The sequence below is a fragment of the Cyanistes caeruleus genome, chromosome 9 (genome assembly GCF_971803275.1).
Source record: "Cyanistes caeruleus chromosome 9, bCyaCae1.hap1.1, whole genome shotgun sequence".
Taxonomy (NCBI): Eukaryota; Metazoa; Chordata; class Aves; order Passeriformes; family Paridae; genus Cyanistes; species Cyanistes caeruleus.
The window spans coordinates 15,371,471-15,398,481 of NC_141709.1; the positions used below are offsets into that span (position 1 = coordinate 15,371,471).

At 38.0% G+C, this 27,011-nt stretch overlaps 1 protein-coding gene across 2 annotated transcripts in view; it reads left to right on the forward strand.

Moving 5' to 3' along the window:
* OLFM3 (olfactomedin 3) overlaps window positions 1-17,158 on the forward strand; it is a 54,401-nt gene extending 37,243 nt beyond the window's left edge. For both annotated transcript variants that reach the window (XM_086841729.1, XM_023931966.2), the window contains exons 2-6: window positions 1,556-1,702; window positions 4,135-4,290; window positions 7,394-7,613; window positions 14,383-14,489; window positions 15,818-17,158. In XM_086841729.1, coding sequence (XP_086697855.1) covers window positions 1,556-1,702; window positions 4,135-4,290; window positions 7,394-7,613; window positions 14,383-14,489; window positions 15,818-16,495 — 1,308 coding nt within the window. In that variant the 3' untranslated portion in view covers window positions 16,496-17,158. The remainder of the gene's footprint in view (window positions 1-1,555; window positions 1,703-4,134; window positions 4,291-7,393; window positions 7,614-14,382; window positions 14,490-15,817) is intronic.
* Window positions 17,159-27,011: the final 9,853 nt, after the last annotated feature.

A 27,011-nucleotide genomic window follows, 5' to 3' on the forward strand; every position in this document is an offset into this window, starting at 1 on the left:
TCAGGGAGACTCTACACCCTCTCTGGTCAATCTGTTCCAGTGCATGATCAGCTGCACAGGAAAGAAGTTCTTCCTCATATTCAGGTGGAGCTTCCTGTGCCTCAGTTCATGCCCATTGCCCCTGTCCTGTTGCTCAGCACCACCAAGCAGAGCCTGGTGCATCCTCTGACACCTCCCTGCAGATACAGACATTGATGAGGTCCCCTCAGTCATCTCTTCTCAAAGCTCATCAGGCCAAGTTCCCTCATTCCTTCAAGTCATCTACATGATAGCACTTTGCTTTTCCTTGCAAAACATGGTAGTAGCACAATTTTGATTTTTCTATTAACTTTGCAGTAGAAGGTCACTGCCATCTTCAGTGACTTTTTCAGAGGAGTCACTGTTGTGAAAAGCCTGTGCTCTTTTCTTACCTCAGTCAACAGAGATGCTGGCACCTCTTCAGAGACGAGGAACTCTGCAACTCCTGCGCTAAGCTGCCAGGAAAGTGTCAATATCAAAGCTTCTGAGTTTAAATAATCACTTTCTCTGCTGCCACTGAGTACAATTTTATAGTATAAATAGAAACTGATTCTAACTGTGTCCAGACCAAAATTACTTCAGTGTTATCTATTAGCATCTGTACTATGAAATTCATCACTAAGTACAAACTTAGGAAAGAATAAAGCACAATATTAACTTTAAATTACAGTTTGAAAAGAAAGTTCAAAAACTGCTTCTTGTATCTATTAAGTTCCATCACCTGAATGCTTTCAGTCATCTCATTACATTGTTTCCTGTCACTCCTACACTAGTTCTGTACATCCCATTAAAGAGATACTGAATCCCACATAAACATTAAATGCAGTTCAGTGTTACCCTGCTCTGCAAACAAATGTGGGGGTTTTTTTGTTTGTTTGCCTGCCTTTCTTAGTCATGGTTGCTGTAAAAAAGAACAGGTTAAGAATTTCCAGATTTCTGCTGTCCCAGTGATGCATTGTCTTAATCTCCCTGTGGCTCCATTCCCCTGGCTGACCAGACACTTTTCCATCCCGCCCTGTTCCCTTGGCTGAGTGCAGTGGAAGCCCACGGAGAACAGTTCCCGCGTGGCACAGCTTCAAGAGCAACCTGACCCCCACATCCAAACTGCTGCTGAGCCAGTTCCCACCTGTGACTCACACCCTGCACTCTCCCCAGGCTCATATGTTTGTTCTTTCCTGTCTTTGTTGTTTCCATTAGCCTAAAGTAAAAGTCATCCAGGCTGAAAGGACATGTTTGTTCTGTGCTGATGAAAAACTGCAGAGAATTAAATCACCTGGTTTGTGCTGAATCACAAGCAGATTCTCATCTGCCCTGGAAACTCTGTGTGCTAGACTCTTCTAGCAAACTATTGCAAAGGTGTGAGATATGGCAAAACTGGGAAACTACCAAACTAATTGGTTAAGAGTAATAATTGTTGACTAGTAGGAACCTCATTGCAGACATTTACTGCAAAAATAAAAACATTCTGCTGCAGTGTTTGTTTCAAACAATAAAAATCAATTCAGCTCCTTTGATTGTTATTATTTTGTTGTTACAGACTCAGATTAGTCCCAAGGAAGGATGGCAAGTTTATAGTTCAGCCCAGGATCCTGATGGCCGTTGCATTTGCACTGTTGTTGCACCTGAACAAAACCTATGTTCGAGAGATGCCAAAAGCAGGCAGCTCAGACAGCTACTAGAGAAGGTAAGTCTTCCCAAAAAAATTCCTCCTCTTGCTCATTAAACTTCCCATGGAAATCTACTGCTTTCCCTCTCAGTTAACACATGAACTAATGAAGAGTTACCTGATAAAAATTGCTCTTCAGGGTATATCCCCTACTTGTGTTTTCATCTCTATTTATGTATCTGTTTTCCTTACACCACACCTTTCCCAACCCAAGTTGCATCTTCTCTCTTTGTCACCCCTCACAAATTCTTTCTTACGTACAACAGGACAGATTTCTCAGTGTAAAACCAGTTATAAATCCCACCTCAAACTAGCTCAGTGCTGTGGGATTTAAACTACAGCTTCTGCATCGATCACATGAGACTGCTGAAGGTCATTTCTCATCTCTTATCAAAAAATAATGAGAGAGATACCACAGCATCTTGAAAGTAAACTCTGCAGGGCATAAACAGTTCTAATCTTTTCACTGTTTCTTTTCCTCAAGTTTATTTATTCATTTTCTGGTGGTGCAAATTTCCCCCAACAGCCCAATTCTTAGTTCCAGTATTATCCACTATTGCATATATGGTCTTGTTTTGCATCAACAGAAAAAATGCTGCAACTATGAAAACACAAACATCCTGCACTCCCTGTATAAGTAACCAAGGTTATAATCACTGTATCATAGCCAGTGGTACAGAACCTAAGGTCTGAGAGAGTGTTTGAACAGCAGCAAAAATCAACATAAAATGTAGACATTAAAATACATTTTTAGCACACAATTTTTAGCATTTTTCTAGCTATAGAAAAATCGTTCCAGTGTTAATATAGAGCCAGATCCCCAGAGATTTTTTACTCCCTGTGCTTCCATGAACTTCAGAAGAGACTATGTTTCAAGTTGGCAGAGTCCAGAACATGAGATGCATGGAGAGGACATTGGTGGACCAGCAGAGGGAAAAGGAGCTGCCTTCTCTCATTCTGCTTGTTTGCTTAAGAAAGGAACTTCAGTCTTTGCTCCAGCATATTCCCCAAATACTAAAATATTACTGCAAAAAACAAAACAAACATACATCTTTCTTCTGAGGTGGAGACTGGAGGGATATGTTAAGATCACAACATAATTTTTGAGCTTCCACAGAAATGAACCTAAACCATCAGCCTTTAAAAGCTATTGTCTTATGATCAGGACTTTGGCAATCATGGATATGTATTGTTGTATTAGTACTTCCTTGAGTCCATACAGTCCTTTAATTAGAGCCTCTATGTGAATGTGTCTTCTGCCAAATGGAAAGTTCTTCCAGCACCCAAAGGACTTTATTTGCCTGCTTTCAACAATTGGATAGCAAAAAAAAAAAAAAACCAAAAAAAACCAAACCAAAACAAAAAACCTCTGCTTTTTTCATTAAAAATCCTTTCTCAGAACTATTAATGGCAACTGTACAATAAATAATGTATACTATTTTTAAGAGTAGTTTCTAAATCCATATGTTCTGTAGATCATAATGAGTTAGCTCCAAACATGGATATCCATTCAAATAATGCATGTTCTTACAAACCACAGGGGTACTGCTGGGTTTGTCTTTTCTTAGGAAGGTACAATATGTTTTGTTTGAGCCAAAACTTAGTAAGGTGCCTAATACATTTATAGCAATCTAGTTTCCTCATGTTTTAGGAAAACAAAACACTTACTCAAATAGAATAACAGCACTTGGAAAACATGTCATTTTAATGGCTGATAAAAGCATTGCCTTCATAACAGAAACTTTTAGAAGCATGTATCATTTACTCTGGGCAACAGTAACTGTTGCATCACTGTGGTGAAAGTCCTCACTACAGCTATAAAGTCATTTGCTTTACAAAAATTACCTAAACATTCACTACTTTTCATCTTTTAAAAAAAAAAAATAAATTGTGGATTTCTACCACTGAGACATTTGAATAAAAATTCTAAATTTACATTTATTTACAGAATTATGAGGAAACACTTCTGTGGTGACTGAAATACCCCAGCTTATCTCTGGGTAGTCTTGTGTATGCTTTATATTGAATGGTACTATACATTCTTACTAACTATGAAAGTCATGCTCCTCATACTGAGCAAAATCTCCAAATTTCAGTCCTGTCCCTCCCAAAGTGCCTGGAAGGAATATATGCTATATGAGCACCTTCTGTTCCACAGCCACATCTACTACAGGTCCCAAGTAGACTCTATTGCCTGAAAGCATTTCCTGAGCCCAATGAAAATGATGCTAAAAGGATCTCTCTCTCTTTATCTCTAAGTAGTTCAAACGATTTGAGGTCTTGCCCTGTTCCCCAATATTTGTACCATCATGCAGGTACGGAATGTACAACTACAGTGGTAGAAATGACTCACTGCTAATTGACTGAAATGTGTTATATTGCCTGACATTTAACCAGGAAAAAAAGCAAAGCAACAAAAAGTGCATTTAGAGAGTGTTCTTCTTTAACAGGTTCAGAATATGTCCCAATCTATTGAAGTTTTAAATCTACGGACTCAGAGGGATTTCCAGTATGTTTTAAAAATGGAAACGCAAATGAAGGGGCTGAAGGCCAAGTTTCGACAGATTGAAGATGATCGGAAGACATTAATGACAAAGCACTTTCAAGTAGGTTCAAGTTTTACAGTAACTTTCAAGTCTGCTGGAAACAATGTACTAAGTAGCAATGCATGGACTGCCTAGGTCCCAGCTTGAAAAGCTCCTACAAGAGTGCCATTTAAAAGAAAAGCAAAATCTTCCTTTATGATAATAATTTAATTGTAATAGGAAGGAACTATTAATTATTAAGTCATTAAAGAAATATTACTATAAACAGATTCCTGTTCTTTCTGTATCAATGTGCATGCCATACTGAGAAGTTTATATTCTTTCAAGCTCCAATTCTAAAGGGGGAGATCCAGTGGAATTAATAGCAGACAAGTAGAGTTCTGCGCTCATAGTGTTGTATGACATTTACTGCAGTGGAAGGGAAGAAAGGCTATAATAAATCCATTTATTGTAATTTTTATCCAGTACAATTAAGATCTAATTTCATGTCTGAAGGCCTGCTGTTTTGAATTTGGGACGGGGAGGAGGGCAATCACTCCCAGTCACATTTGTGTGATTAAAAAAAGACTTCCACTGAATTTTAATGACAACAAAAACCACAAGCTAATCCTTTTGTGAGGAAGAAGGGCTGCAGATACTACAAGTAGCATTTTGTATTGTGAAAAAGCTACCTGGAGTACTCTTCAGGAGAAAAATATTTTAAGAGCATATTTAAGTTCTTTGAATATCAAGTCTGATAAACTGATCTTTCAGGACTGTGAGACCACAAAATAGGTTCTAGAAAATACATTCTGAGGATTACATTATGTTAAGCAAATATATATTTTTTGAAGTGTTTCTGAAAGTTCACATAAAATGAACCTAATTTTCCAATTGGTGCTAGAGTTAGATACCTAAATATTTATATAGCCAAGAGGTCTAGGGGTTTTTGTAGAGCCACTGAATATCGAGTGGGTCTTAATAACATCAGGAATTAAGTACACTAATGATCTGAATGCCAAGCTTTATAAATTGTTCTTAGTTTAGTGATGTTTGAGCACATACTCCCAGGTTTTTGATTAATAAGAAACATCTTCACCTTTTTTCCCTTTTATCCCTTATTGCTACAATAATAACACATTTGCATAATTCCATTATATATACTGTATTCTCATTTTAGTTTTCCTTGGGAACAAAATATCAAAATTTGAATGTCTGATACACAATGTCAGAGGTAGAAGAATACTCCAGTGCTCTAACCTTTTAAATATTCAATATTTCTATTGGCCAGTCATTTACCTTCAGTTTGACAGTTTGCCAGGGGTATAAAACAGAGTTCCAGCCAATCCTGTTATAAAATAATTTAAAAGGTCAAAATAATACAATATGCTGTTCTGAAATTTAGTCTACTAAATTTAGTCTACTACTTCCAGTGCTTTATCTTTCCTGAGACAAAGAAATCATGTTGGACATAACCAACCCTTCATATGAACTGCCACGAAGTGCCAGAACACATCTACCACCTATCTGTGTTGCAATAGACATTTGTTCTTGTACCACTCATTGCTCTGGAGTGTCAGCAGAAGCCAATTTTTTCTTTTTTTTTTTCTTTTTTTTTTTTTTCATGAAAACACCAGAATCAACTTTATATGATTTACTGACGTGAGATATTGTAAATCTGGGTTTTTATGCTGACCAGAATCAAGGAGTACAAATCTGGTGCAGATCACACTTGAGCATACAGTCAGCCCATACTTCATTTATGCAGGGCAGCAGGTACCTTCTGGTATAAATCCTGCCAGGATTACATTACCTTCACTAATTCAAGCACATTTTATCCTCCTGAGTTTTTACAAGCTTTGCATTTTTTCCCATTATGGCTTACCTGTGGTTTTTGGCTATTCACTGGCCCAAAGAACTGAAGCCTAAGTTCATAATTTCATGATGAAGTAACTATGGCTTCTGGAGCTATTCTTTCTCTGTCACAAATACCTACTTCCTTTGTCATCAAGGTAAAAATTGCTATTCATTTTAACAGGCATAAAGTAGGTTTAGGTTAAGATTTTAATAAAAACAGCCAAATAAAAATAGTTTTAACTGTAAACAAAAGGACTTCATTTCTTTGTGTCCATTTTGGTAACTCTGCTGACATAATGTAATTGGAAGACCCCTTGAGAACAGAACCAACAGAATACTCTGAAATCCATATATAATATTTATATATATTTTGTCTGCTACGTTTCAGTAAAGTAAAATATTTTGACTGCAAGGATTTTTTGAGGTTTTCAACAGAATAGTAACAAAAAACAACTTCAAATAATTGGTTTAAATTTAAAATTAGTGCTTTTAAAAATTAAAGATGGGCAACCAATATATGCTACAAATTAAGACAAATTCTCGAAGTATGAGTCTCAAAAAAAATCCAAGAAAAGGGCAAGCTGAGATTTCAAGATGGAGCCTAATTTTCTTCAGTCTGTGTTTAAAAATAGGAATGGCAAGGCAACAACATGGCATATATAATACATGTACAAGCATGGCATATATAATACATGTACAAATAATGTACAAATGTACAAATAAATCTTTGGTGATAGTCCAGAAGAGATGTCAACTGAGCAAGTTCAAAAGCATTTAGTGATACAGCTGGTTGACAAGTACAAATCACAGCTGAGAACCATAGATTTTTACTTCAGAAGAAAAAATTAGATATCCTTGTGGCTGGAGCAAGAATAAACACTTTTCAAAAGACATTGAGAAAAACAAAGAGTTTAGTACTTGTAGGGAATGAAACAGAGATTACGAGCTCAACAAGTATGTATGACAGCTCTGTAAACCAGGTTTGATCTTGAACAGTACTGTGCATTCAGGCCTATTCATCTTCTGATGAAAGACACACTTAGGGGTTGTTTATATCCTCTAGATGGAAAGTCAGTCGGTTTGGTTCAGATCATTTGGAAGTAACTCTACTTTCAATAGAAAGACTATTCTCTCATGCATTTAATCTACAGCTTATCACCATTAAGTCTGAGGTATCTGAGACTCACAGTAGACTAATAATAGATCTGTAACTAAAATAATTATTTTCAAGTTGTTTTAATAATCAGGCATAAATTTTACATTAAAGAAAATTAGAGGATCAAACTCCTTTAAACATCTCTAATTCACATATGATTGCCTTTAACAGGAGTTGAAAGAAAAGATGGATGAGCTCCTGCCACTGATCCCAGTTCTGGAACAATACAAAACTGATGCCAAGTTGATCACACAGTTCAAGGAGGAAATTAGGAATCTGTCTACTGTGCTCACTGGGATTCAGGAAGAAATTGGTGCTTATGACTATGAGGAACTACACCAGCGTGTAGTCAATTTAGAAACCAGGCTTCGTGACTGCATGAAAAAGCTCAGTAAGTTAACAAGTTCATGGCAAATTGGGTTCCTTGGCTGTGCATTTTAAGTTGTCTCTCTTTAGCAAGATTAAGCTTTGGGGGAGGGGGGATTTGTTTGTTTCTTTTATGAACAACTGCATTATATTCTGATCTGTGCTACCCTAATAAAAGACAAGAGTAACTCAGGCTAAAGTCAGCTATCCCATTCTTAGTACATGACATAATGTACTGCCTTTCTGTATACAGAAGGAATAAGATGAAAAATTATAACATAGCAAATTCAAAATCTAAGGTTTAAACCACTTGGAGAGTTACATATATTCTTTCAAAAAAAGCTCAGACACTGCTACTAGAGTCATCTTTGGGCTGTTAATGTGGAAAAAAAAATAGGCCTGTGATTGGTGTATCAGTTATCAATTGTGGGATGTTTACTTTTAAATGCTACCAAGGACATTAAATATCTTCTTAACTGGATAAGTAGAGCCTCCTTATTTTTCTGACACTGTAGACCAAGAAAAATCTAGGTTAAGTTAGCCTCTTAAATAATTTATTTCTTTATATTATTCTGAAAATAGCACAGTGATGATGTGCAAAAATATATGAAAGACTTCTTCAAACAGAAATTTCTTATGATCCTATTTTCCCCTCAGTACACATAATAACACATTACTGCATTGACAGAAGGCAGTCAGGAGAAAATGGCTGTGTTGCAGTACTGAAGCAAACAAGAAAATTCCTATGAATAAACAGTATTTTCTGATAGTGAGTGTTCCAGTAAGTTATCAGATACCAAAAATCATCAGTTTAACAAGTATCTTGTTTTTCTTTGCTTTTACAGCATCTTGTAACAACAGTTAGTGCAGCAATGACAGTGTGAGATATATTTTGTACAACAGAATTACTAGGTGTATTGACATCCTATCTATCCTGAATTCCTGCAACACATTCTAATCTCTTGATGTACCTAATGAAAAAAAAATGAATTAAAATTACATATATTAGCAGTAGAAAGTTTTTGTATAAAATAAATTATTTAGTGTATCCATTATCAAAAGGGAGTGGACTTTCTCAAGATGTAGCACAGATTCATTCTTCCTTATTGACATTATTCCCTCATCTTAAAAGTTGAAATTTCTTTTATGGTTCCCTACTAATGGACTGGCTGGGTGCCTTTTGAAGTACAAACAGCCTCAGTTTGGCTTCCTGTGACTGCTGAGAGCTGGGGCTGTGTGCTCAGATCAGAGGGCATGAGGGGAAAGCAGCTCATGCCAACACCTCCTTTGTGGCCACATTGGCCACGCTGGAGATGGCCCAGCTGTGCCTGTGCACGCCAGCCTGATAGCCAGAAGCCACAGGATCTGGCTTGAATCTTCACATATTTTGTTGCATTTCACAATACAATTTTCTAATCAGTGTATGCAATAGCTATTCTCTATTCTTCTCCCTAGCAGGTGTTTTTCAGCAGTATAATGCATTATTTATATTGTCCTGGCCACGTGAAAGTTCCATCTGCACTGGAACACTTTCAGTGCTCGTTACAGTGCACTAAGCAGTTATCTTACTTTCACTGGGGTTTAATGGTTACCACAACAGTTGTGATGACTGAATTTTGCTCCTTTTTGGAATAAGAGAAAATTCAAGATGAAGCTGCTGGGAATTTATTTGACAAAACTTTTAAGGGGTGCATGCAGCTAAACACATAGGAATAGAATGCATGTGATTATACACACCCCAAACTCACTTGTAAGGATGCATATATGGGTCCTTTGCTGATAGTCCTGTAAGTCATGGGTATTTGTAAGAGAATGCAGGTTGCACAGCATGCCTGGAACTCTCCTATTCTTGTCAAGACATGTTTATGAAATTGAAATAAAGCTTACATGGGTAGCATTCATAGAAGCCTATACTCTGATACATAATTGGAGTAGATATATATTGGATTCATGTCTACCTACATCTGATTATGTTGTAGACTCTGAACAATATTTTAGAGTAACATTTTTTGTTAAAATTCAAAAGTAGAATATTCTATGTATCCAAAGTTCTGTTACATCAGTGGCAGAGGAGCTATCGCATGCAAGCATGAGATATTGATTGCAGTGGTACTTCTGCTTCCAAAGTATCCTTCCCTTTGTGATTTGAAGAACTTTACAAATATCATTTAGTAGAAAACTGGGCAATAGAGATATAGATTCTTAACCTTATTTTGTAGATGAAGGAACAAGCAGCCCAAAAGCATAAATGAATTTTCCAAAGTTTACACAGCAAGTCATGACTCCCATGCAGAAATATCCAGGGACTTCTTCTCAGCAAACTCTAATAACTATATCATGGTGCTTCCTGGATTCATATTATGCAGGAAAGCAGACATACATTCATTAAGAACTAATTCTTCATTCCCTCATATTATTATGTTATGACAAATTTGACCATGAGCAGAAAAGTGCAAGCAGTAAAACACTTGGAATTCATTTGTGCAAGTGCCAAGAAAACTCACTTCATTTCCCCTATTTATTACCTGAAAAACAAACAAACAAACCAACATAATAATGATGCTTATGAACCCTTGAAGAGAATGTTGTGGTTTTATTTCCCTTGCCAGTCCTTCTACAAATGATACATTCAGTTGCTCTATATGGCAGCTACCAATATTCAGTCACATCACAAAGAATGGCACTAGCTACCCATTTCTAGCTACTCCAAAACAGCTCCTCTGCAGCTGCACTGTCGCAGCCTCCTCCTGGTACTTGCTTACTTTGGAGCTTTTCAGACACATTCTGCCCCATACACTTTCACAGCCCACAGGCTGTATAAAAGTACATCTATTTTCTCTTCTAATGGTCACTTCATACTCAACTTCTTTCTTAATATAAATACTGGAAATCATGATCAGGTTACTGGAGTCCACTGTACAGAATTGTTACAGGAGAGGAATCAAGCCAGAAACACCTGGATTGTGCATATGATGTTTCTTGTACAGCTCAGTTTAGGAGGTAAAAAGACTCAATGGTTGGGATTTTCCAACTACTACAATCAGTTACAGCTGGGACTTTCTAATGTAGTCAGCTGCTTCTTCCAAAGCCAAGGGCAGGAGACTGAGGGCTTCTAAAGATCCCACTGCTTTCCTGTGTAACCCCACAAAGGGGAAAAAAAGCCAAGTATCACATTTTTCTTAGAGTACCTGAACTTCTTCACACATGCCAGTATGGAGATATATTTGAATTAACTTTTTACTAGCATCTGGTCCTTCTATCAGGGAATCAAATTGCTATAAACCAAAACTTTTTGTGTGTTCTCTTCTACCAGGCAAAAGAAAAGGAGGGGGGGGGAAAAAAAATTGCATAGACCAGTTTTAACTGTTGGCCCCCTCACTGCTATAGAAAATTCATAGTCCAGAAGTGATTTCCATTTTACATTATATTTGTCTCTGTTCTATTTCTTTACAAAATGAGCTAAAGAAATGCCTCACTGGAAGCTAATTGGAATTTTCATTAATTTCAAAATCCCAGACTTTTCATGACAGAAAAATTTTACGCAAATGATCCTGTCTTCAATATGTTAGTATTACCAATCCCTAGCAAAAACACCTCAGAGCATGCAAGATCAACTTTAATACTGCCACTCAAACAACTAAAAGGTTTATTCTGCAGCTGAGAATACAGACAGGGATTAGATCAATACTCTTAAGTAGACAAGAAGCTGTTACCAGCTTTGGTGGAGGAGTAAGGAAAATTTCTTGGACTGAAAGTAAAGTTGGAAGTGCTTAAAACCAAGAGAAAACTCATCTTGTGTCAGTGAGCTGTTAAACATGACTTCTGCAAAAGTTACTTTTGCAGCCTTAAGCAGTTTAAAACAGCATCAGTTGATTCAAGCTGACCATTGCTCTGGGGCCTTTTCTTTTCAAGCAGTACTTTCTGAACTGAGAGGACTTTCTGATTGGTTTGAGTTCTTTTACTTGCTCATTAAATGGAAACCAGTCATAAGGATCTCTCTGCTATGAGGCTGGGATGACAAGACAGAGGTGGGCTCTGACAGCTCTGCTGCTTCCTTTTTACTGTCCATGCTGTCAGCAGGTAGGTCAGCAGACCTCAGGTACTGCTGGGGTTTACAGAAGAAGCTTGCTGATGGTAGATGAAGTATTGCCACAATGGGAATGACTGGATAAATACATGGAAAAAATACTTGTAGTATTCCTTAGTTTTAAAGACCAGTTCCATCAAGTTATATCATAAAATAAACAGATCTATGGGCTTCTGTTTAACGAGGAAGGAAAAGAAAAATGTGTGGGGCAGGAGGGAAAAAAAATACACATGCTTCTTACAAAGTGCTCTGTTTTGTTATGCCAAAAAGGGAAGCTTTGTCACTTTCAGCTGCCCCTCAGCAATACAGCAGCTCTCCTAAGAGTCTTCCTTTCTTGATCACTGCATGCTGTCTGGGAATAAAAATTTGATCAGAAATATACCCTGACTCAAACTGCTGATTATTTAGTGGCTGAAGTACAATGTCATCTCTTTTTACATTGAACAGCATCTCAATACATTTTGAAAGATCATTCGCTAAAAGCATCCAACTCCTATGACAGGGGTACACAGCTCAGTTCATATAGTTTAAACTACAGTTTAACTCTAGTTTAAACTGAATGAAGGCTGAATGTCCATTAATTATTAGCAATGCGTAACTAACTCGAATCAGTTAGCTATACATTCAGGATAAAAACCACAGTACTGATGCTTAAGCATACAGATCTCTGAATTGCTCTCTAGCCTCCAGAAGCTCCTCACATAGAGCAGCATCCCAACAGCCCCAGAGCTGTGTGCACACCCCACAGGGACCCCAAACTTGCCTGATTTACCCCTGTCCCCCTGCAGCTCCAGGGCCCTGAGCTTGCTGTGTGCCCATGCTGCTCCCACCGTGCCCTGGCACTGCTGAGCCCACCTGGAGTGGCCACACCCCTGCCCTGCCTGGGCCCCCTGACACAAAAGGTGGCTCTGGGAGCCCTCACATCTCTGCCAGGGGCTCTTCCATAGGCTTTGCCCATTCAGGAGCAAAATTTCACAACTTATTATGAGTCCACTTTCAACTTCTTGGATTTTTTTTTTCCATAGAAGAAACAGTGCTTCAGAATCCAAATTATTTTTATACTTTCCCACTAATTGCAATACTATATTGTAAAGGCACCAATTTGTATTGTCATACCCCTTATAACTCATGCATTCACTGTGTTGTAATTATCTAGAAACTACAAGTTCAGGAGTAATTGTTATTCTGATTTCTTTCTGCTTATTAGTTTTCTGATAACTCATTCCAAATTAAGTATTCCAAATTCAAACTCAGACCTTCAGAAGGGTTATCTCTTGCCCATTTCTGAGACTATTTACCACCTAAAAATAAAAGCCTTTACCCTGATGGGTTATAGTCCTCTACCTTTCAAGCTAATGGCAATTCATACTGTAGAAAAAGAGCACTCAGCACACAATGCTAGCAGCCTACATACAAAAAAAAAAAATCCAAAAATTATGTTCTATCATAACCAAGTATTAAAAAAGTGTAAGATTCTTTAAAATGGAAAAATCAAAAAATATCTTCAAAATACTGCAACATACATAGACTGAGATATGTTTCCTAATAATGTCTCTTAACTGACCCAGAAAATAAACACAGCCTACCCTGCTCATTGAGGTCTGAATGCATTTGGTTATCTTCATTTCTGATACATCCAACTTCCCTGGCTGTGAACAAAAACTACCCAAGCAGCCTCTGAGTTTTCACCAGAGCATTAACCCCATTCCAAGTGACTGAAGTAGGCTGGCATAATACATTCTGTTCCAGTTACAGAGTATGAAATTCAGGCTTGATGTCACCCTCTCTTTTGAGCTGAATAAATTCACTCTCAACACCAGATACTGTTTGCTTTCCCCATTTCCTAGATAAATACACTTATCAGTATGGCACAACCACGTAGCACAGAGAAGCACTTATTTTTAAATTTAAAATATTATTTAAATGTTTCACTTATTTTTACATTCTCTTCTTTAAAAACATGCTATTCAAATTAATTATGTGCACACTGCTGTGTGATATTAAATCTTGGTAAACACATGAATTCCACCAGGAGCTTGTTACTAACAGATATCTCATTAATGTCCCCTAAAATATAGATTTTTGAGTTGTTAGGAAGGTCAGCATCCGAGATGGTATTGACTTTCATTATTTCCTCACAGACAGTCAAATGGATTAGAAGCCAACCAATGCAGCCAGGCTTGCTAAATAATTCTCATACTCACTTTCTTCAGGCAGCCTCCAGTGCAGAAAGAGCCGTGTGTGTGTAAGCAGGGGGCAGTCGGGCACAAGCTTTGAGTACAGCAATATTGTGTGTACAAGCTCATTTTCATGTCTGCCCTTAAACACCTTGTTACCCTGGCCAAGGGAAAACTGAACCATAATTCCAGCTTTGTGCCCAACTTTCTGAGAGCGAAAGGTGGGGGGGGATTATGTCTTCATTTCATTTATTATTAAATGTTCTTCAGCTCAGAAGATATTTTATCAGTTGTATTTTAGCTTATTCCCAGTGACCATAACTGTGCTTCAAAAGGTATAAGTGTGTATATTTTTGCATATTTATATTACTCTTTGATATGGAAAAGTTCCTCCAGTGAAGGTGACAATCAATCTTCAACATAAGCCTGAATCCCCTTGGAGCCACTACGTAGTTTGGAGCATTTGGTCTTGTGCTCTAACTGATGTCAAGGAGAGTTGTGCATTAATGCATTTGTTTTTTTGATTCCAGCATGCGGCAAATTGATGAAAATTACTGGCCCCATTACAGTGAAGATATCTGGAACCCGATTTGGAGCCTGGATGACAGATCCATTGGCATCAGAGAAAAACAACCGAGTATGTTAAGGCACTGTCTTTGTGTCCTGGAGTCTTACTTGCTTTATTTTAATCTCTTAAAAGATATTTCCCCCTAGAAAGTTACATTCCCAAGCATGTTTTTCTATTTCAGTCATTTTCACACTCAAACATCTCCAGAGAAAAAGCAACACTATTTTTGGAAAAATATCCAAAGACAAAAGTTATCTAAGCACTTTTGGGTCATTTCCTTCAGCTTTTTCAGGGTTGACAAACATCTGTCAGAACGGACAACACAGTTTTTTTATTTCCTAAAATATTTAATTGTGCTTATGTCTTTTAAAAGCCAGAGTAATCTAAAACAAGCATCAACATTTTTACCCAAGAGCAGGACCCATAATGCAGACAGTTAAACTTGGCAGGATTAGACCCCATAAAGGCTCTAGTCAGATCATTTGCTCCATCATATCCAAGTTATGTTATTATTTTGTTGTTTGGATCTCCATTAGGATCTCAAATTGGCTACAGTTTTGAGAAGATGCTCCCTCCATCAGAGGGCTTTGGAACTCAAAACACTAGGTTTCATTTGTATGAGACCCACAACACTGATTTTCTGAATAGAGAAAAAAACCCCAAGACAAGAAAAGGCAACAGAAAAGTGACAATAAATAAAGAATTTGTGTGCAGCTCTACCCTGCCTGCTGTGTCCATTCAGGTTTGCTAGTGACTCCAGAAGTCTCTATTACCTTTAGGACAGCAACAAACTGAGAAACTAAAAGGAGAAAAAGCAAATTGTATGAAGGAAAAAAATGGGGAATGGAAGTTGCATAAAGAACATTAAAAAGAAGTAATAATTCTGTTTTAAGGGGAAAAAATGGCTTTGAAACTTTACTGGTTTCATTGCTATTGGTTTTTTTTTCCTTTACTAAGAAGTGACTATTTTTCTTTGAATAAAATATCAGCTGAAAAGAATTTAACCACGTTTATTCCTAAGTATAAATTCAAGTTTATCTCACATGCCATTTCCCATCTCTCATATTATTAGTCTCTAGAAATATATTTTGGCAAGCATCATATAGCAGAGGCCCAAACACTGAATAATCCAGAATTAAATTTCTCTGAAAATGCAGACACTGTAGTTACTTACAGTTGTGTTGGGAGTTCACCTGTACAGGTAAGTTTGATTCAGAAATTCAAGAGTTCCTCCTGCTTTTGTAACAAGAATGTAGGCAATATTGTACTTTGATAGCCTGCTGTGCATCTGAAGCTTGTTTTCCTTTCTCTGCAATATCTCCATCATGCCATATCATGATCACACAACCACACACTGTGTTTGAGATGTTCACTCCCAGTCTTTGTTTTCTTTCCAGGTCTGGTACATGGACAGTTACACTAACAATAAAATTGTCCGTGAATACAAATCCATCGCAGACTTTGTCAGCGGGGCCGAATCAAGGACATACAACCTTCCATTCAAATGGGCAGGAACCAACCACGTTGTCTACAATGGCTCCCTCTATTTCAACAAGTACCAGAGCAACATCATCATCAAGTACAGCTTCGACACGGGGCGGGTGCTGGCACAGCGTAGCCTGGAGTACGCTGGCTTCCACAACGTCTACCCTTACACCTGGGGTGGCTTCTCTGATATCGACCTGATGGCAGATGAGATTGGGCTGTGGGCTGTGTATGCCACCAACCAGAATGCAGGCAACATTGTCATCAGCCAGCTGAACCAGGATACGCTGGAGGTGCTGAAGAGCTGGAGCACGGGCTACCCAAAGAGAAGTGCTGGAGAATCCTTCATGATCTGTGGCACCTTGTATGTCACTAACTCACACTTAACAGGAGCCAAGGTCTACTATTCCTACTCCACAAAAACCTCCACTTACGAGTACACAGACATTCCTTTCCATAATCAGTATTTTCATATATCCATGCTTGACTACAATGCAAGAGATAGAGCTCTCTATGCCTGGAATAATGGACATCAAGTCCTGTTTAACGTCACCCTTTTCCACATCATTAAAACTGAGGATGACACATAATTTTCTTTCCCTTACCTCTCTCCCTCAAAGCAGTCTCATTTGTGATTAACTCTAAAAGCATCCATCTCTCTCAGTTCCTTTTAATTTACATTTCTTTCTTCATTAAACAAAAGCAACATTTTCTACTATGTAATGCATTTCAAATATGGCTGAACCTGTCAAAAATGACCTGTCAGAAATAAAAAGCATCTTAACTTATGATTCTGCAAGGTCTGTCAAGACCTTGTCTTGAAAAGCACTAAAGAGGATTGAAATGGCTAAAGACAGTTTAAAAGATTACGATCTGCCTTATTTTAGAGTCGAGACTAATGGTGGCTTAAATGCATGAATGTCTTTTTTTACCTCATTTTTTGTTTTAATATATTGCTTAACTTCAGGAAACATTTTGGTAGTGTCAGACACATATTGCACATTGTATTTTTTTATTTATTCCAAAAGAAAGGTTTAGGAATTTAATTTACTTAGACAAGGATTATGATTCATTTTGCCATCATCCAATTTCAGATGTGGTGCTGTACAGTATGTTTTTAAATCTCTTGCAAACATTTTATCAACGGTATGTATTTCTACCATTGTAACCACCATTGTGCAATTGTATCTCTTCACTTATGTGAAAGTAAACTAAGTACTATTTTTTATAAAATATATCGAAGCTTAATTGCAGTTCTGGCTATGAGTCAATTGAAAGTGGTAAATATCTGATAAAAGGTTGTTATTTCTGAAAAGACCAGAAGCTTCTCAGATGCATGATTTCTATTCTCACCTTTGCTTCCTAGATCCCCTCTTCACCAGCCGTGCTTACTGGCACATTTGCAACTTTGAAGCTTCATACCAGTTCCAGCTTCAGAATTGTTTGCTCTGCCCAGTTTTTATTTCCTGCTGCTGGCTTCTCTCTCTCAGTCTTTTTCTCCTACTTTCTTTCCTTCCACCATTTGACTGCCCTTGTTTCTGCTTATCCCTGCTGTGAGCTTTACAAGGCAGAAGTTGGAAGGGGCTGGTGCCTGCCAGCTGACAGTGGGAGTGCATCCTGTGCTCATGCTGCTCTGGGGCACTGAGGAGCAATGGTAAAAGCCAAGCTGCTCTCCATCTGCCTGTCTTCTTATTCATAAGAGGAGAACATTTATCTGTGGACAAAACTCTTCTCTGGGATGACAGCAATCACAGAAAATACATCAGGGAAGGTGCAAAGCCCAGATGATCAGTGTGGCCCCTGGTATTCACCGTAATCTTGTTAAGGAACAACATCAAGGTCAAGCTCTTCCAAAGAGGTTTTGGGCTTGCTAGCAGTAGAATTGCTACACCCCAACTGATGCCTTCAAGAAACAAATATTTCTGAAAGCTGAGGGGGGTTGCTGTACTGTCATTAGAAACTGGGGGGCAGGGAGATGTGTGCATTGAGAAAATTGAGAAAAAAGGAATGAGGTGCTATATATCTCTTTTGGCAAAAATAGAAAGAAAGTAATATTAGAACTAGTAATCAGACTTTTTTATTAGCTGGGCTCTAATACAATGGGAAAAGACAGGGATCTAAAAAATTCTGTGAAAGCTGTGTTCCTCACACTATCTGAATTCTATTTTTTATATCCTTTGAAATTGAAAAGGGATATATTTTATTTGCTGGTTCTTCTAATGTACCAGCTGAGACCACCTAAAGTCTCATTAATGTTTTTATTATTATAAATGTATGTGTCTATATATGTTTACAAGTATGCTTTATAATATAAGCCAATGTGAAGCTGAACAAATTGCCTTATTTTGAATACCAGTTACAAAACAAAAAAAATGCCAATAAGGTTTCAAGAACTGATAAGAGGCAAAAAAAAAAACAAAAACAAAAAACCAACAAATTACGTTACAACATGACCAGAGAAAAGTTACTTTCTTGCTCCCATCTCCCTCTCCTGTCTAGATGAAATGGTAGCTCATACCCCATACAAAAACTTACACAGAATTTGGACAGATTCAGTTCAGCTAAAAAGACAAATTAAATCACTTCTGTCCTGTAAGCAACTTTCTTGTATTGACAATGAAACTTCCTCTGTGACATGTCAAAATGTATATGACTACTCATTAAAAAAGATATTTTATGTCATACAGGGATGTTTTATGAAAATGGAGTATGTTCAGATTTCTATCAAAAGCCATAAAGCAAACCTCAACCTTTCCCCTGTACAAAGTAACTTCAACAAAATAGAAGTTTTTTTCGACCAATACAGCACTTGTAAAAACATTAGTAATTAGATTGAGAAATTAAACTTCTTTCTACTGTATCATCATAAGGCAGAAAAGTAGTCATGATCACTTTATCTGAAAACAATGATTACTACCATATTTCTTTATAAGAATTTCATACTATATAATTGGCATACATACAGTAGTACAGGTTGATAACATTTACACTCACCTGATTTCAATACTATTTACAGGATAACATACTCCTATTAGTTAAAGGAAAGAAAGAAACAGACACTACTACAGGGTGCTAGAGATGGATGGAAAAGAGGGGTTGGAAAAGCACCTTGCTAAGGTGTTTTGTCATACCAAGATAAATCCTGCCCTTCTAAATTAGTAACAATGGGTTGGATTCCAATATTTCAATATTAAATAACAGCTTCCACACAATCAATGCAAAACATGGCGAGCCATTATCAAGTAACACAGATTTTTGCTAAGGAGCACTTGTTTTCCTGTGAATGTGTTGATCACCTGTCTTTTCAAAATTGGAAATTCCAAAGTAATATTCCCATAAGGCTGCAAACACCATGCCTCAATATAAGCAGGTATCTGTTACAATCTTTGCTTTCATATTTTGGCAGCACAAGCAGAAAATCTTTGCAATGTAGAAGCAACCTACAAGTTTTATAGGTGAAGCAGATGCTTTTTATTATGATAATGGGGTACTGATAGTAGGTGGGGGGAAAAACCATCTCATTAAACATGGGGAAATTAATTGTAGAGTCGGTTTCAGTATCTTAATGATCTCCTGTGTCAAGGGATAAACATGTAAAAGGACCATGGCAGTCCTCCACCCAAAACAAGACACCTAGATTTCACCAAGCTGTGCTGACAGCAGACAGTGATGCAGACAACCCCAAATCTAGCCCAGGAACACAAGTCTGCCAATCCTCCAGGCATCCTGTCCTGAGGGGGCCTAGGGAACATGAACAATGCACACCACAAAGCCCACAGCACTCTCCCTACAATGGACTGACTACTCCCCAGGATAAAATGGGCAGAACATCTTCCCAGAGAAGGCTTCCTGCACGGTAATAATCTATAGTCCCTTCTGGCAATTTGTGCCAGCGAGTAGCTACCAAGTCTATTGCTAGGCACAAAGGCTGTGCAGCCTGCCCTGTCTGCTGCAGTGTGCCAAGCAGACCACTGGAAGGGTGACTAGAGCCTCCCCAGCACTGTAATCACTGCTAGCAAAAGATGGGATTCAATTGGAAAAATTAAAAGAAAATAAATGAGCAAGACGGATTGATACAAGGTTTTAATCACAGACATTCTTACATCTAAGAATCCTCCTTTTCAGACAAGCTCAGGGGTGCCCACTGTCACTCAGCCCACCGGGCTGGATCCACAGTAAAGACTCTTTGTTTCAAAGCACAGCCTGAACAAACTTGTTACCTGGTAATTTGTCATAATCAATTGCTTAGAAAATGCTAGAGTAGAGATGAACAAACCATTCACAGCAAATTACTCAGCCCATAAATTGTATCCTGTTCCAGTTCAAGACTTGCCAGGGAACAGTCTTGATACATACTGATGTTTGCACCAGTGAAAATATTTTTTGGAAATCATTTGGATAATCATCTCTTCCTATAAATCACCCAAGCATTCCCTGCTGTGAATCTTATACCCTTGACATGCAGAAGGCAATGCTAAGCATTTGGTATCCTTTCTAGAACAGACAAATGAGGGCTGCAGCTGCAGATCTCTGGGGCAGAGCTGCATCACAGCCTGATGCGCTGACCAGCTCCCCACACCACTAATTCCCAGGAGAGCAACTCCCAAACCACAACAGTGTCACAACTGCATCCTACCAGAAGCTCACACTCAAAAGGACTCAAGCATGCAAACTACCTTCCACAGATCATAAAGCCAAATCCTGAAACTCACTTTCCCACCAAAAATAGAGACCACCTTACTGCCAGAACTAAAAGTAAAGCCTGTTTTCTAAGCTGAACTTTCCTCAGTAATTCTCCAACCACACAATCATAGACATGAACATCAACTCGCATGCAAATAAATTAACTATTAAACAATCCTAGAATTATAGAATAATTTATTTTTCCTACAGATGAGACCACTTAGATCATGAAAATATCATTTTTATGAGAGTTTCTACATTAACTTAATGGGAAACTGAGGAAAGACAGTTATTCAGCACCAAGTTGTGGAAATTACACAAAAATTACTGTTTTATATAGTGTAGCTTTTGCCTGGCTCTAGAAAACAGAGATTCTATATTGATGCAGTAGCTGTGACCACAGATTCACTAAACTGAGGGGTGCACCCTTCTCAAAATATGTCATCCTCCTGAATATTCCTGCATTATGATTAATTACCATTCTTAAAGTCGGTAGACTCCTGTAGATTTCTAGCTGTGCTCAATTAGTGTATTTACTAAGTATTTAAAGATAACTTCTACACTCCTACATCTCTCTTTTTCCTCAGAAGACTCTCATACACATAATACACATTGTGTCAGGCCATGAGGGTGACAGACACAAGGGATACATATTTTCTGCAGGTCTCGTTAGTCTGGAGGGATTATTCATAAATATAGAGATTGACTCCAGATATCAAAACTCCGTTCCTTCCAACACCACCACTGGAGGAAATCCTCAGTCTTAAAATACAGATAATTTTTATTGATTTTAATATGAAGAGCAGTTGCACCAGCTTTTCATAAAAGCATCCAGCCTCTTAAAGACCAAGAATATTTGTCTCTGTCTGAAATACTGATATGGAAAAAAATTTACATTTTCTTAGAATCAGAAATTTCTACTCAGCTCATATGCTTCTTGCCAGTTGAGTATCAGCAGAAGAGCCTGTGGAGTTTTCCTGTATCTACTGCTTCAGAACATCCAATTAAAGTACATTGCAGAAAATTTTAGCAGCCCGAGTGAAGCAAAGCTTCCTCAGGATTTTGTTTAAAAAGGCAGAGTTTTAAACACAGCTCACTATGAATTAATACAATTAATCAGCTGCCCTGCCTCCACCTCTGTTTCCGCTGTACAGAAGTACCATTTTCCCTGGAAACTGTGTGACTGACATACCATAGCAGCACACACGAGTACACAAATACAAATGAAAATGACAGCTAACAGGCCAGATTTGACTGTGCCTTTTGTACCGAAGTTTGAATTCCTATTTACTCAGTTCTTTCAGTCAACATAAACAGGAAGAACTCACTGGGCCAGAAATAGTAATTTTTCCCTCACACATTATCAGCCACATGCACAAACCACTCCAGATTTTTCTTCTTTGCATTTTCTCTTCTTTTGTTGGTTCTAATCATCTTGATCTTCACTTACACCTGCCCCAACCCCTCTCATCTTGCAGTATGTTTAATAAATGGCTTTTCAGATAGAACTCAAACAGCAAAGATTTATAGTACAGCAAGTTTCATTTGGAGAAGGTGTAAATTTATTTTTCCAGTTACATAAAATTTAGCTCAAGCATGCCCATAAAACTGCCTACAAGCAATACTGATTGTACATGGATTGCTCCATAGAAATAATTTAAAACAAATTCCAGGTAACTTTCTTCCTTTTTATTTATTATAAAGGAAATATTTTTTTTCATATCTGCCATGGTAAGAAATTACTTTAAATTAAATTCATCATTGTTTCCAGCAGTTTTAGACACCCATTTCTACTTTCTGAATGACAGCCTCAAGGTGGTCAGCAGCACTTCCAACTCCAGGAAATCAGGCATCACAGTAATTGAGTGTGCACGCTGTAAAAGGTCCTTAGACCTTTCCAGTTAAGCTCCCAGTCTGTCACACCATGCAAACAGGCCATTTATTTAGGCTTCCCTCATCTCAGCAAATTTGGCTTGCTGTCACCTTGAAGGACACCCCAGACTGATGGTGGCTCAGGGCTGTCCCTGTCAGTGCAGCACTGGGAGAGACAGGTGCCTTTTGGAGTGAAGTGCGCAGGAGAACCGCGATTCCTCATTACTGCGGCTCGGACAGCAGCTCATTCCCTGGGGAAGAGCACACAGCACCTGCCATTCCTGCAGCAGCCACCTCCTCAGGACTGCAGGGTAATTTACAGACACTAATTTACACCATTTCCCAGTCTGTCAGGAAAGAAAGGACATTTGTACAAATCTCATTGCTGAGGCTGAGCACCTCGGACACTCAGCTTTAAGCCTAGGAGAGCTTCTTTGGCTCACCAGCAGATGATGTTAGATTTTCAGTTCTCAAGTCAGTATCACTCATTAGCTCACTTCTGCTGAGACAAATATATGTGTCTGAAAGTCCAGTTCCCACACTCTTACACTGACCTTCAATGCTTTTCCTGTTTTGTTTTTGGCCTAATAAGGAGGCCTGTCCCCACTGGTAAACTGGATAGTTAATTCACAGTCATGGTACACCTACCATGGCTGACTCCCCCTAGTAATGACTTCATTTCCCTGAGGAAAAAATGTCACTTTATATGGAGTTAGTTTGTTCCCTGTATGGAGGAGGAATGCAAAGGCTGCTCCCATGGCTGGGCAGTGTCAGGGATGGGCATTACCTTGGTCACAGAGCTCTGCTGTGACCCACAGCGCAGCCCAGCCGCGCTCGGGTGGAGCAGAGGGTCCCCACATCTCTTACATCTCTGGGCTAGCTCTCTTCACAGCACAAATCTCATCAAAGTATTTACAAAAGCAGTTCTGTTCACCAGGCCAAATGAGGGAGGAAAACATGACAATTTTTATATGCTTTGACACTTATTTGGGATATGAAGTAGGACTTGGGAGATTCACAGGCCTCATCCTGGCCCAGTGCCCAGGAATGAATTACACTCTGAAATACTAAACTGCACTCTTACAGCAAATGCTAAAACACTGTTATTATAATAGCAGTGCAATATCATGATAGAGAGCAGAAAAATGACACACAGAAGAGCTCCTTATCTGAAAGACAAAAGCACTGTAAAATATAACATTAAAAAAATTATCCCAATTAAGTGTTTCCCAATATATGGTCTAGCTTAATAACACTCATAGTTTTTCAACAGAATATACCAAATACCAGCTCAGTTGATTTTATTGGTATTACTGAATAATAATATGCATTACATGACTAGGTAATTATGGAACTGGATATTTATGTACCATCTAAAAATTAATACTTATGTCATCAACTGACTCACAAAAAAAATTTAAAATCCTATAATTATGAGCATGGAACACTGCTTATTTGCCAGATTAAATCAGAACAAGAAAACACATTTAAATTGATATATTTTATGCCACAGTGTAGGATGATATTTTTATTAAAGATGAAAATTAGAAATCAGTGTATATAGTGCATCAAATAGATAGGGATGAAAAAGCTACATAAATTTCAGTTTTGTGTTTTCCTTTCCAAACTGCACTTAGAAAAAGCACAAAGTCACTTTTACAGATAATATAGACAGATGCAGATGTAAATACAGATACATGACTGTACCTGAGTTGTATATTATATTTACAACCTGGAGAGAATACAGCGTGCCTGGGCAAGAGCTTACACACTGACTGAAGCAGTAACAGCCAGAAAACAATCCAATATGCAACATAAGAAAACTACTCCCCTGTTAGCTTTCCCAAAATGGAGGTATTTCTTCTATGTGGAACAAAATTAGTCATGCCTTGCAGAGGCTGCAGGCAGCCAGAGACTGGGACAGCCACAGCCTCCGGTGTCCTGGCAGCTGCCACCACGCAGTGCAAACAGCAATATATTCATCCTGTGGAAACTGTGAAGCTCTCAGCAGATAGTCCTGAGAAATCCTAATGTTCCACATAATGGCCACCTGAATAATCAAAGGAACCTTTGTAATAAAGTCAAGCAAACGGTACAGTGTGGCAGGCTTTGTCAGAAAACAATCTTTGTGTAAACAGCTCCTGTCTAAGTCATTTGCCAAAGTTTTGTGCCACTGTTTAGCTAACCCACTTGGTGGCACAGACTCAGGAACATTTTGTCCATGACTGCCACCTGGCCACCCAGGAATTAGGGGAGAAAAACTGGGGTGATTTATTAGATTTATTACAGAAATTCTGATAAGGAAGCAGATAGCTACAGCAAGTCTAGAAATGCTAATAAGGGCTTTTTACAACTTCTTTTCTAATTTGTATTCTTTTGGAATACCTTAGTCATCTGCTATTAAATAGGAATTTCTCTGGCCTGCCAAATAACCCATTTAAAATAGCATACACCTACATATATTGAAATAGAAATTGGCACCATTTTCATGCCTAGATGTCTTGTCTGTGTGAGTCCACCTATCAATATTAACAGCTAAATTATCTTTCACTGACACTACTGGGCCCAGCCCTATAAAATTTCAGAGCCCCTTTACATGGTGTTTCACACCATGTAAGTTACAGAAAAGGGCCTTTGGCATTTCAAGTAATTAATAAGATATCTTTTCAACAAATACTCTTCTGTTTCCTTTCTACATAAGCAATGCTGTCTATTAACTTTAAAAAGGGCATTAAAAAACTGGATCTGAAAATATTTTTATACTAATAAGAGCTGTAGAAGAATTGACTGAATTATTTGTGTACCCAGTGATGCTGAGAATGTGTGAATGGTGGGAAGTTTCAACCCTGTTTTGCTTCAGTCAATCCCAAACTATCAGACTCAGCAAAGAGCCAGTACTGGAGTCAGTTTTGGAGAGGTGTAATGATCTGTGAAATAGGAAAGGTCAGATTAGGTAATTCATTATACAGTATAGATTTACACTCTGACTGTGTGAATCTCTGTATATCTATAGGTTTAGATCTACAGCATTTATCAGCACTTTGGGGTGCATTCTTCCATTCAGATTTATAAAGACTGAATAAACACACAGCAATACTTCAAAGAAACATAAAAAGGTCAACATTTTAAAATTCTCTCATCAATTTGGACTTTCCTGCACTTATGGAAATTACTGATCTAGAAAGTCACATGAAAATTTTTATGAGTAACCCTTTATGAGTTTTTGCTTCAAAAAGTCCGATAATGCTAAATAATAGTTACTTTGAGCTGTCTTTTGGCAAATATACATGAGATACCAGAATTTAATCAATTTTAACAATTGTCATTAATATAAAAATCAGACTGGGAGTATATTGAATAAGTGATTTACTTGTAAATGTTGTAGAATGATTTCTGGTTTTTTCAATGACTGTTACAGACTTGCCAGGAATCAAGTCTAATCACAAGCTTTTAAAGAATATAGTTCTACACTTCATTTCAGTAGTAGTAAATTCAGTTAAAGAGCTTCCCACTTTTCTCCTTTTCTGTGTTTCCAACTCCCTGCTACTCCTCACAGCTTTTTTGAGCTGATACAACTGTGTGGGGTGCTGTGCAATTGACAAATGGAATAATGTACAGTTAAATAGAAAAAAATCAAAAACAAAAAAATGGGGGAGAGGGGGAATATAGAGCATAGATAAATTGATAGATATTGCCACATAGACACAAAAACAGCCATAAGTGTCTCATGCCAGATAAATGAGTGCCATATTTATATGGAATGAGACACTTACTTTGTTTTTAAATTAAGTTAAACAGAAAAGAAAGATTTTGGAACGTGACTACAACCTTGAATTATAGATTCTTTCAGGCCTCTGTCTTGACTGTAGTAAAGTTAACATGGCACATGGAATATAAAAGCTAAAGCAAGAACCACAACAGTGGGATTCAACAAATGGACCTTCTCTTTTTTTGGAGAAATTTAAGAGAACTGCCTTTAAAAAAAAATAAATGAGGATGTTACAATAGCAATGTAAGAGGAGATCATGGATGATCTCTGTGAGACGGACGATCTGATGATCCAGTGAGCTACTGATGGATTAGGCCAAGTAAATCTGAATCTGTTTGGGTAAGGAGAGAAGCGTTACAGGGATTGTCTGAACTCCAGCAGTCCCCACAGTAGTGATCTCCAGAGTGGCTCTGCTCTCCCTAGGTGCCCATCCAACAGAAAAAGGAAATCTCAGGCAGGGGACTCACCCTGTCCCAGCATGGCTTACAGAAATCCAAACAGACTGAAATAACCACAAGCCAGATAATCTTGGCAGGTATTGGACACCAGATAACCTGACCCTTACTTCTACACAGTTATGTCTGGTTTTTTAATCACTGTGGTTTGTGCTTGGGTCGTGCTTGCAAATAACAGCCATCTTTCCTAACCACGGCCTTTTATTTTACAAATACACAGGAGTGAGTTAGAGACCTCCATATTTCCATTTTATTTTAACATCAAAGAGAGTAATCCAATTGTTTTAATGGCATTTTTTTGTTTCCTTGGAGATGCAATAGTAGTCC